Here is a 14,455-nt window from a genome sequence, read left to right on the forward strand (position 1 = left end):
TCTTGAGGGGAAATAAACTGGGAAGGGAGAGGGGGAGGCGGAGAGGGGCATTCTTTAAATTATTCTTTCTCTCTACCACCTCCCAATTTGGCTGAGATAAGGTGATCACTTGAGTTATCTGCGAGGTGGAGCAGGTTCAACGATTCCACCCTCCCCAACAACAACCAACCAACACTAGTATGTAACACCAAGATGAAGTCCCCAGCTATTTCTCTGCCTTTCTCTAATTACTAACTCTGGTTCACCTGAAGATTAGACACCCTAGCTTATTTCATCGGAATGCGAACTCCCCCTTACACCTTTGCTTTCTAAGGGAGTGTGAGATCAGGTTAGGTTAGGGTTAACACATCTGAACATTAAAAAAAGAGGACGTTCCCGAAGACATCCTGCCCCCCCCCCCTCTCTATCCGTCCGGCACACACTTTGTCGCTATGTAACCTTGATAGTAGAGCGGATAATGGAAAAATCGTGCAAATAGTGATACAAGCATGAAATTTGGCATGATCATACCCTGGGGGCTTCTTGTCAAATCTGCCTGATTGGCCATTTGGAAATCCAAGATGGCGGCCATTTTTCAAGATAGCTGCCAAATTGACCTTCGAGAGATGATTTTTTTTTATAGAAATTGATGTAGTTGGTCAATCTAAATGATCTTTGTGTCGATATGTATGTTTTCAAACATGCTCAGATTATTTTTTCTATTTCTGATACTCTCATATATATGTATGTATATTATGTATGCTGTATGTATATTATGTATGTGCTCCATTTATACACACTATTTATTCAGCCTAGCTAGCAGCGTGTAGCAATGTATTTACCATGTTCCACATGCTTAATTAATGTGCCTGGCGACATATGGAAGCTGCTAATGTATCACTTACCACATGTCGCCCGAGAGGCTAGTTGACCCCACAGACAAAGTAAGGAGCGCCACCTCCCTTGTGTACCTTCGCTTATCCAGCAAATAGAACCTACGAAAACTCTACAGGTGTTTGTGTTCGCTCCTTTAGATAGAACTTGATACCCAGAACACATACATGGCGCAGTGAACCGATTTTACTGGACCATAACACAAATGAAGTGTAAAGTTTGTGGGAAGACCGGCTTATGGACCCCTGCTCTGTGTCAACCACCGCTAATGGCCGTCTCCTCCAAGAATTTATAGTAACTTTGAGCAGTGTCAGTGACAGTGATTCTATAATTACAGTATATCATCTTGTTAAGTCATAAGCTGAATCTAATCACTTAATTGGTCCACTACAGTAATTCAGTCACTATATCTTTGTTACTGGTCATTATTATTATTACTTTATACATAATAGGTGTCTGTGTTGTGTCAGGTGTGTGGGAAGTGTGTTGTGTCAGGTGTGTGGGAGTGGGTAACCCATGTATGGCACTCACCTGGGGGCGGGATTGGCACTATGGGTCCCACATAATTGGTGCCTGAAAGAAAAAAAAGAGTGCATTTCAAATCAATGGTATAATTCATTCAGCCAGACCACATAAAAACGCTCATTAAATATTATCAATTCGAATATTGCAAATACAATCTAGTGCTAAAAAATATTCGAACGCTAAGAAATATTCAATATACATTAAGGGAATATTTAATAAAGACAAAAAATATTCTACTGTATAGACGCTTGATTACGAGAGATAATCAACTTACCTTTCATCTCACAGATAAAAGCACTGGCCACTAGGCAAATAGCGTCCTCCCAGAGCCCCGAAGCCATGGACATCACTGCGGGACAGGTAAGTCAAAAAGACACTAATAAAAATATTCAGATAATATGTCTTGTTTTCGTGTCCTGACCTGTTTGAGCAAAAATCACGGAGTAGAATTTAAAGTGTGTGTGTGTGCTAGAGAAGGGACAAGTGTGTGAGAGTGGCGACAAGAGGTGTGTATTTTGGTTGATCAATTGGTTTATAAGTGTCTCATACCTGTTAGTGGTGAATATATTATGTGTGAGAAATATTACTACTGTAGCTATCTCAGTCCTTAAATTACTCACGCACGCACACACACACACACACACACACACACACACACACACACTTACTGATGCAGTAATTGCCGTCCTGGTAACTGTTTGGTTCACCGGGGGCGAAGTTGAAATACCCAACAGGTGTTCCGTCCAGCCAGTAATTGTCGGCCATGTTCTTCATTCCCAGCCACAGGCGGTCACCGTCCACCACCTGCCCCTTCACCCACTCTGGGACATATGAAGAGGGTCACATAAGGTCACTCTCAAACGACATGACATGAAGTCAATGTTCACGTCGTGGTTAGGTTAAGTTAATATGGACATATAAACTTAAAATTCGTTTTCCTCTGGTTAGGATAATCAAGTTTCAGGTACAGTCACCCAAAAAAGTCCTGTCGCGAACCATGAACCCCGAGATTCAGACTCTTGAATCCGAAGCATTTATGGACAGAATAATGTATCAGTGTCTACTGCTTCGGGTTCACGAGTCTGAATCTCGGGGTTCGTGGTTCGCGACAGGACTTTTTTGGGTGACTGTACGTGCCTAGATTATGTTCAACCTCTGTTTTTTTTTGAATCTGTAAATATATTATTGTACTGATGGCCAAACACAGTGACCAGCTTCTACTGTCTCTCTTGTCACAATTATAATCGCAATAAACATTTCTTCACTTTCTTATTATGAGAAATATCCGGGGTTCAGCTTCTCATAATTTAGACGTTTATATGTGTCTACAGATCTAGGAATTTAGGTGTTTTAGGAAGCTGTATCACTCAAAAATAGTTTAAACTTTGGTCAGGGGTTCAAATGGCACTGGTTCTTAAGCTCAGAGACACAATATAAACAAAGTGTTCATTCATATAAACACAAAGGTTCAGACAATATTATCTTACCAACCATGAACCTCTGATGTGACTCCTGAGGTAACACGGAGCAGCAGCTGGTGTAGTCTTACCGTATACGAAGACGTGTTCCTGGGAGGTGGAGAGAGAGATAATCTCCGGCGTGTTGTCGTTCTGGGCCAGGGAGGCACAGTAGGTGTGGGCGTCACCAACGACCACCAACTCCTTCACCAGCAGGTAACACTCACCTGTGTCAGGGTTCTCCGTCCACCCGTCCCAACATCCGCTACCTGTATACAACACCCACTCCGTCAACACACTACACACACTACCTGTATACAACACCCACTCCGTCAACACACTACCTGTACACAACACCCACTCCGTCAACACAATACACACACTACCTGTATACAACACCCACTCCGTCAACACACTACACACACTACCTGTATACAACACCCACTCCGTCAACACACTACACACACTACCTGTATACAACACCCACTCCGTCAACACACTACACACACTACCTGTATACAACACCCACTCCGTCAACACACTACCTATATACAACACCCACTCCGTCAACACGCTCACCTGCACAACAACCAACTGTCAACACACCACCTGCACACACCCAACACACACACACACCACCCCACAACACCACCCAACACACTACACACACTACCCACACAACACCACCCGTCAACACACACACACTACCTGTATACAACACCCACCCGTCAACACACTACCTGTACACAACACCACCCGTCAACACACTACCTACACAACACCCACCCGTCAACACACCACACACTACCCCACACAACACCCACCCGTCAACACACTACACACACTACCCTGCATACAACACCACCCGTCAACACACACACACACTACCTGTATACAACACACCACCCCGTCAACACACCACACACACTACCTGTATACAACACCACCCGTCAACACACACACACACCTGCATACAACACCACCCTTCAACACACCACACACCACCTGCATACAACATCCACCCCTTCAACACTACACACACCACCTGTATACAACACCCACCTGTCAACACCACACTACCCGTATACAACACCCACCCGTCAACACACCACACACCACCTGTATACAACACCCACCCGTCAACACACTACACACACTACCTGTATACAACACCCACTCCGTCAACACACCACACACACTACCCATACAACACCCACTCCGTCAACACACCACACACACTACCTGTATACACCCACCTGTCAACACACTACACACACCACCTGTATACAACACCCACTCCGTCAACACACTACCCATATACAACACCAACCGTCAACACACCACACACACTACCTGCATACAACACCCAATCCGTCAACACACCACACACACTACCTATACAACACCCACCCGTCAAACACACACACCACCTGATACAACACCACCCGTCAACACACTACACACACCACCTGTATACAACAACTAATTCAACACACCACATATACAACACCCACCCGTCAACACCACACACTACCTGTATACCACCCACCCGTCAACACACTACACACACTACCTGATACAACACCCACCGTCAACACACTACCTATATACAACACCCACTCCGTCAACACACTACAAACACTACCTGTATACAACACCCACTGTCAACACACACACACACCACCGTACAACACCCACCCGTCAACACAACACACACACTACCCCACACACCCACCCGTCAACACACCACACACACTACCTGTATACAACACCCAATCCGTCAACACACACACACACACCACCACAACACCCAATTCAACACACACACACACCTGTATACAACACCCACCCGTCAACACACACACACACTGTATACAACACCCACCCGTCAACACACACACACCACCTGTATACAACCCACCTGTCAACACACTACACACACCACCTGTATACAACACCCACTTCAACACACACACACACTACCTGCATACAACACCCACCAGTCAATACACTACACACACTACCCATACAACACCCACCCGTCAACACACCACACACTACCTGTATACAACACCACCTGTCAATACACCACACTACCTGTATACACCCACCCGTCAACACACCACCCATATACAACACCCACCCGTCAACACACACACTACCTGTATACAACACCCACCCGTCAATACACTACACACACCACACAACACCCACCGTCAACACACCACACACACTACCTGTACAACACCCACCCGTCAACACACTACACACACTACCTGTATACAACACCCACCCGTCAACACACTACCTATACAACACCCACCCGTCAACACACCACACACACCACCTGTATACAACACCCAATTCGTCAACACACTACACACCACCGTATACAACACCCACCTGTCACACACACACACACCACCTGATACAACACCACCTCAACACACACACACACACACCTGTATACAACACCCACGTCAACACACACACACCACCTGCATACAACACCCGTCAACACACACACACACTACCCCACACAACACCCACCTCGTCAACACACTCACACACACCACCTGTATACAACACCCACTCCGTCAACACACACACACACACCACCTGTATACAACACCAATCCGTCAACACACACACACACTACCTGTATACAACACCCACCCGTCAACACACACACACACACCACCTGTATACAACACCCAATCTGCCAACACACACACACACACCACCTGCATACAACACCCACCCTCAACACACCACACTACCTGTATACAACAATCCACTCCGTCAACACACACACACACACTACCTATACAACACCCACCTGTCAACACATTACACACACACTACCTGTACAACACCCACCCGTCAACACACCACACACACCTGTATACAACACCCACCAACACAAAACACACTACCACAACACCCCGTCAACACACTACACACACTACCTGTATACAACACCCACCCGTCAACACCACACACACCACCTGTATACAACACCCATCCGTCAACACAACACACAACACCTGCAAAACACCCACCAGTCAACACACCACACACACCACCCCACACAACACCACCCGTCAACACATACACACACACTACCTGTATACAACACCCACCCGTCAACACATTACACACACTACCTGTATACAACACCCATCTGTCAACACAATACACACACTACCCCACACAACACCCACCTCAACACACTACACACACCACCTGTAACAACACCCCGTCAACACACACACACACTACCTGATACAACACCCAACACAATACCTGTATACAACACCCACTTCGTCAACACACCACACACACTACCTGTATACAACACCCACCCTTCAACACACCACACACACCACCTGCATACAACATCCACTCCTTCAACACACTACACACACCACCTGTATACAACCACCCGTCAACACACCACACTACCTGATACAACACCCAATTCGTCAACACACCACACACACTACCTTATACAACACCACTAACACACACACACACACCATACAACACCCACCCGTCAACACACCACACACACCACCTGCATACACACCACCCGTCACACCACACACACTACCTGTATAAACACCCACCCGTCAACACACTACACACACCACCTGTACAACACCCACCTGTCAACACTACCCATATACAACACCCACCCGTCAACACACACACACACTACCTGTATACAACACCCACCCGTCAACACACCACACACACTACCTGTATACAACACCCACCTGTCAACACACCACACACACTACCTGTATACAACACCCAACCCGTCAACACACTACACACACTACCTGTATACAACACCCACCTGTCAACACACCTATATACAACACCCATTCGTCAACACACTACACACACTACCTGTATACAACACCCACCTCAACACACACACACACACTACCTGTATACAACACCCACTCCGTCAACACACCACCTATATACAACACCCACCCGTCAACACACTACAAACACTACCTGTATACAACACCCACCCGTCAACACACACACACACTACCTGTATACAACACCCACCTGTCAACACACACACACTACCCTACACAACACCCACCCGTCAACACACCACACACACTACCTGTATACAACACCCACCCGTCAACACACACACACACACTACTTATACAACACCCACCTGTCAACACACACACACACTACCCACACAACACCACCTGTCAACACAACACACACACTACCTGTACACACCCACCTGTCAACACACACACACACACTACCTGTATACAACACCCACTCCTCAACACACCTACCACACTACCTGTATACAACACCACCCGTCAACACACACACACACTCACCTGCAAACACCCACCTGTCAAACACCACACACTACCTGTATACAACACCCAACCCGTCAACACACTACACACACTACCTGTATACAACACCCACCTGTCAACACACTACACACACTACCTGTATACAACACCCACCCGTCAACACACTACCCCATATACAACACCCACCCGTCAACACACCACACACACCACCTGCATACAACACCCACTCCGTCAATACACTACACACACCTGTATACAACACCCACCCGTCAACACACCACACACACTACCTGTATACAACACCCAATTCGTCAATACACTACACACTCACCTGTATACAACACCCACCCGTCAACACACTACCCATATACAACACCCACCCGTCAACACACTACACACACTACCTGTATACAACAACACCACTCCGTCAACACACCACACACACTACCTGTATACAACACCCAATTCACAACACATTACACACACACACTACCTGTATACAACACCCACTCCGTCAACACACTACACACACTACCTGTATACAACACCCACTCGTCAACACATTACACACACACTACCCATACAACACCCACCTGTCAACACACACACACACCACCTCTACACAACAACACCCAATCCGTCAACACACTACACACACCACCTGTATACAACACCCACCGTCAACACATTACACACACACTACCTGTATACAACACCCATTCCATCAACACACACACACACACCACCTGTATACAACACCCACCTCGTCAACAACACATTCACACACACTACCTGTATACAACACCCAATCCGTCAACACAATACACACACACTACCTGTATACAACACCCACCCGTCAACACACTACACACACCACCTGTATACAACACCCACCTGTCAACACACACACACACACTACCTGTATACAACACCCACCTGTCAACACATTACACACACACGACCTGTATACAACACCCACTCCGTCAACACACACCACACACCACCTGTATACAACACCCACCCGTCAACACACACACACACTACCCCCACACAACACCAACTCGTCAACACACACACACACACCACCTGTATACAACCACCAACACTACACACACCTGTATACAACACCCACCCGTCAACACAATACACACACACCACCCTGTACACACCCACTCAGTCAACACACTACACACACTACCCTCTACACAACACCCAATCCGTCAACACATTACACACACACTACCTGTATACAACACCCACCCGTCAACACATTACACACACACACTACCTGTATACAACACCCAATCCGTCAACACAATACACACACTACCTCTAACACAACACCCACTCCGTCAACACAATACACACACTACCTGCATACAACACCCATCCGTCAACACATTACACACACACTACCTGCATACAACACCAACGTCAACACATTACACACACTACCTGTATACAAACACCACCCCAACACATTACACAATAACTACCATACAACACCCACCCGTCAACACACACACACACACTACCTGTATACAACACCCACCGTCAACACACCACACACACCACCTGTATACAACACCCACCTGTCAACACAATACACACACACCACCTGCATACAACACCCAATCCGTCAACACACACACACACGACCTGCATACAACAACCAACCGTCAACACACCACACACCACCTGTATACAACCCACCCAACAACACACACACACACCACCCCACAACACCCACCCGTCAACACACACTACCCGTATACAACACCACACACACCACACACTACCTGCATACAACACCCACCTCAACACAACACACACACACCACCTGCATACAACACCCACCACAACACACTACACACACACTACCCCACACACAACACCCACCACAACACACACACACACCACCTGCACACAACACCCAACCGTCAACACACACACACACCCTCACCACCTGTCAACACACACACACCACACAACACCACAACACACACACCACCTGTATACAACACCCACCCGCCACACACCACACCACCCCACACAACACCCACCCGTCAACACACACACACACACCACCTGTATACAACACCACCCGTCAACACACCACACACCACCTGTATACAACACCCACCTGCGTCAACACCACACACACACCACCTGTATACAACACCCACCGGCTCAATACACCACACACCACCATACAAACACCCACCCAACACACACACACCACTCCCACACAACAACCAACTGGTCAACACACACACACCACCCCACACAACACCCACTCAGTCAACACACCACACACACTACCTGTACAACACCCACTTCAACACACACACACACACCACCATACAACACCCACCCGTCAACACACATACACACACTACCTCTACACAACACCCACTCCGTCAACACACTACACACACACCTGTATACACCTCCGTCAACACATACACACACTACCTGTATACAACACCCACTCCGTCAACACACTACACATACTACCGCAACAACGCACCCACTCCCGTCAACACACTACACACACACAACCTGTATACAACACCCACTCCCGTCAACACACTACACACTACCTGTATACAACACCCACCCGTCAACACACTCACACACACTACCTGCATACAACACCCTCCAGTCAACACACTACACACACACGCAACATACAACATCCACTCCTTCAACACACTACACACACTACCTGTATACCAACACCCACTCGTCAACACAATACACACCGCGCCAATACAACGCATCGTCAACACTACCTGTATACAACACCCACTCCGTCAACCACACCACACACTACCTGTATACAACACCCACTCCGTCAACACACTACACACACTACCTGTACAGACCCACTCCGTCAACACACTACACACACTCCTGTATACAACACCACTCCGTCAACACACACACTACCTGCATACAACACCCACTCGTCAACACACTACCTATATACAACACCCACTCCGTCAACACACCACACACTACCTGCACCAGCACCACTCCGTCAACACACTACACACTATAGTATACAACACCCACTCCGTCAACACAGTACCTGTATACAACACCCACTCCGTCAACACACTACACACACTACCTGTATGCAACACCCACTCCGTCAACACACTACACGCACTACTGCCATACAACACCCACTCCGTCAACACACTACACACACTACCTGTCACAACACCCACTCCGTCAACACACTACCCTGCCTGCTCACAACACCCTCCGTCAGCACACTACACACTACCTGTATACCAACACCCACTCGTCGACACACTACCCGCCAGCAGCATACAACACCCCACTCCGTCAACACACTACACACACTGCCCTTATACAACACCCACTCCGTCAACACACTACACACACTACTGCCATACAACACCACTCCGTCGACACACTACACACACACTACCTGTATACAACACCCACTCCGTCAACACACTACACACTACCTGCTATGCACAACACCCACTCCGTCAACACACTACACACACACTGCCGCACATGACAACACCCACTCCGTCAACACACTACACACACTATGTATGCAACACCCACTCGTCAACACACTACACACTACTGCCTTATACCAACACCCACTCCGTCAACACACTACACACACTACACCTGCATGCAACACCCACTCTTCCCAACACACTACACACTACCTGTATACAACACCCATTCCCGTCAACACACTACCTGTACAACACCACTCCGTCAACACACTACGCACTACGCAGCCCATACCAACACTCACGTCAACACACACTATATATACAACACCCACTCCGTCAATACACTACGCACTGTATGCAACACCCACTCCGTCCATCGCTACACACGCTACCGCACACAACACCCACTCCGTCAACACACTACCTATGCAACACCACTCGTCAACACACTACACTACCTCAGCATACTGCACCCACTCGTCAACACACCCACACACTACCTGTACAACACCCACACTCCCGTCAGCATTACACACACTGCTGCCAACCTGACGCACTCCCGTCAACACACTCACACACCTTACCGCCACCAACACCCACTCCCGTCCAACACATTACACACTACCTGCAGCCACCAACACCCACTCCGTCACACAAAACACACACACTACCTCCCGCAACACCCCGCCGTCACCACTGCACACACTGCCTGATACTGCAGCCCCACTCCGTCAACCCACACACACTACCTCAGCCGCCACAACACCCTCCCGTCAACACTACACACACTACCTGTACACAACACCCACCTCGTCAACACTACACACACCTGTATACCTCACCCACTCCGTCAACACACTACCTATAACAACACCCACTCCCGTCGGCACACTACACACACTGCTGTGCAACCCATCGTCAATACGCATGCTACTGCCATCACAACACCCACTCCGTCAACACACTACACACTACCTGGCATACAACACCCACTCAAGTCACTATACACACTGCCTGCTATGCAACACCACTCCCGTCAACACACTACACGCTACCGCACCATGCAACACCCACTCAGTCAACACACTACACACACTACCTGTATGCAACACCCACTCCCGTCAACACACTACACTAACTCGCAACGCCACACAACACCCACTCCGTCAACACAATACACACACTGCCTGTATACAACACCCACTCCGTCGCAACACACACTGTATACAACACCCACTCCGTCCGACACACTACACACACTGCCTGCATACAACACCCACTCCGTCAACACACTACACACACTACCTGTATACAACACCCACTCCGTCAACACACACACACACTGCCAGCACCAACACCCACTCCGTCAACACACTACACACACTACTGCCAACTACAACACCCACTCCGTCAACACACTCGCACGCCACAAACCCCGCTCCGTCAACCCCGCACCTGTATACGCACCCACTCCGTCAACACACTGCACACTACCTGTATGCAACACCCACTCCGTCGACACACTACACACTGCCCGCGCAATGCAGCACCCATCGTCAACACAGTACCTATATGCAACACCCACTCCGTCAACACAATCACACACTACGCGTATACAACACCCATCGTCAACACACTACACACACTGCCTGCATACAACACCCACTCCGTTACCTACACACACGACCTGCCACCCGCAACAACCTGTATGCAACACCCACTCATCGTACACACCACACTACATTATGCAACACCCACTCCGTCAACACGCACACACTACGCATACCCAGCACCCACACTCAATCCAGCACACTCACCTGTATACAACACCCACTCCGTCAACACACTACACACCATGCAACACCCACTCGTCGACACACTACACACTACCTTATGCAACACCCACTCCGTCAACACACTACACACTGCCTAATATGCAGCGCCACTCGTCGACACACTGCACACACACTACCTGTATACAACACCCACTCACGGCACACACTACACACACTCCTGTATGCAACACCCACTCCGTCAACACACTACACACACTGCCTGTATGCAACACCCACTCCGTCAACACACTACGCACACACTACCTGCATACAACACCCACTCCGTCAACACACTACCTACCCATGCAACACCCACTCCGTCAACACACTACACACACTGCACCATGCAACACCCACTCCCGTCAACACCTGCCTATATGCAACACCCACTCCGTCAATACACTACACACACTACCTTAGCCACAACACCCACTCCGTCAATACACTACACACACTGCCTGTATACAACACCCACTCCGTCAACACACTACCTGTATACAACACCCACTCCGTCAACACACTACACACACTACCTGTATACAACACCCACTCCCGTCCAACACACTACACACACTACCCGTAATGACACCCACTCCCGTCAACACATTACACACACACTACCTGCCATACAACACCATCAGTCAACACACTACACACTACCTGTATGCAACACCCATAACCGTCAACACATTGCACACACGCTGCCAACCACATGCCACACCCGCTCGTCAACACAAAACGCACACTACCTCTACACAACACCCACTCAAATCACACACACTACACACACTGCCTGTATGCAACACCCATCCCGTCAATACACTACACACACTACCTGTATACACCAACACCCACTCCGTCCAACCACACTACACACACTACCGCACCATGCAACACCCACTCCCGTCAACACATTACACACACACTACCTGTATACCAACACCCACTCCCGTCAACACAAAACACACTACCTACACAACACCCACTCCGTCAGCACACTACACACACACTACCTGTATACAACACCACTCATCGTACACTACACACTGCCTGCATGCAACACCCACTCCGTCAACACACTACACACTGCCTGTATACAACACCCACTCCCGTCAACACACTACACACACTGCCTGTATGCAACACCCACTCCGTCAACACATTACACACACACTACCTGTATACCAACACCCACTCGTCAACACAAAACACACACTACCTCTACTACACAACCACCCTCCGTCAACACACTACACACACACTACTGCCATACAACACCCACTCCCGTCATACACTACACACACACTACCTGTATACAACACACCCACTCCCGTCAACACACTACACACACTGCATATGCAACACCCACTCCGTCAACACACTACACACACACTGCCTTCAACCCCACTCCGTCAACACTACCTATATACAACACCCACTCCGTCAACACTACACACACTACCCTCAACACACCACTCCGTCATACACTACACACTACCGCCATACAACACCCACTCCGTCAACACACTACACACACTACCTGCATATACAACACCCACTCCGTCACACACTACACACACTACCTGAACATGCAACACCCAATCCCGTCACACACTACACACACTACACCAACGCACACCCACTCAGTCAACACACTACACACACTACACTGCATACCAACACCCACTCCGTCCAACACACACTACACTAACTCCTTACATACAACACCCACTCCGTCAACACAATACACACACGCACTGTATGCAACACCCTCCGTCAACACTACCTATATACAACACCCACTCCGTCAACACACTACACACACTACCTGTATACAACACCCACTCCGTCAACACACTACACACTACCTGTATCGCACCCTCCCGTCA

General features: G+C 48.5%; 1 protein-coding gene across 1 annotated transcript in view; it reads right to left on the minus strand.

Annotated features, from left to right (window-relative positions):
• Positions 1 to 174: 174 nt before the first annotated feature.
• LOC121868703 (macrophage mannose receptor 1-like) overlaps positions 175 to 14,455 on the minus strand; it is an 18,112-nt gene continuing 3,831 nt past the window's right edge. Inside the window, exons 2-6 of the mRNA XM_042369540.1 lie at positions 2,948 to 3,120; positions 2,067 to 2,219; positions 1,673 to 1,747; positions 1,405 to 1,446; positions 175 to 245 (exon numbers count right to left, since the gene is read on the minus strand). Coding sequence (XP_042225474.1) covers positions 175 to 245; positions 1,405 to 1,446; positions 1,673 to 1,747; positions 2,067 to 2,219; positions 2,948 to 3,120 — 514 coding nt within the window. The remainder of the gene's footprint in view (positions 246 to 1,404; positions 1,447 to 1,672; positions 1,748 to 2,066; positions 2,220 to 2,947; positions 3,121 to 14,455) is intronic.

The sequence above is a fragment of the Homarus americanus genome, unplaced genomic scaffold, assembly GCF_018991925.1.
Source record: "Homarus americanus isolate GMGI-L3 unplaced genomic scaffold, GMGI_Hamer_2.0 scaffold30535, whole genome shotgun sequence".
Taxonomy (NCBI): domain Eukaryota; kingdom Metazoa; phylum Arthropoda; class Malacostraca; order Decapoda; family Nephropidae; genus Homarus; species Homarus americanus.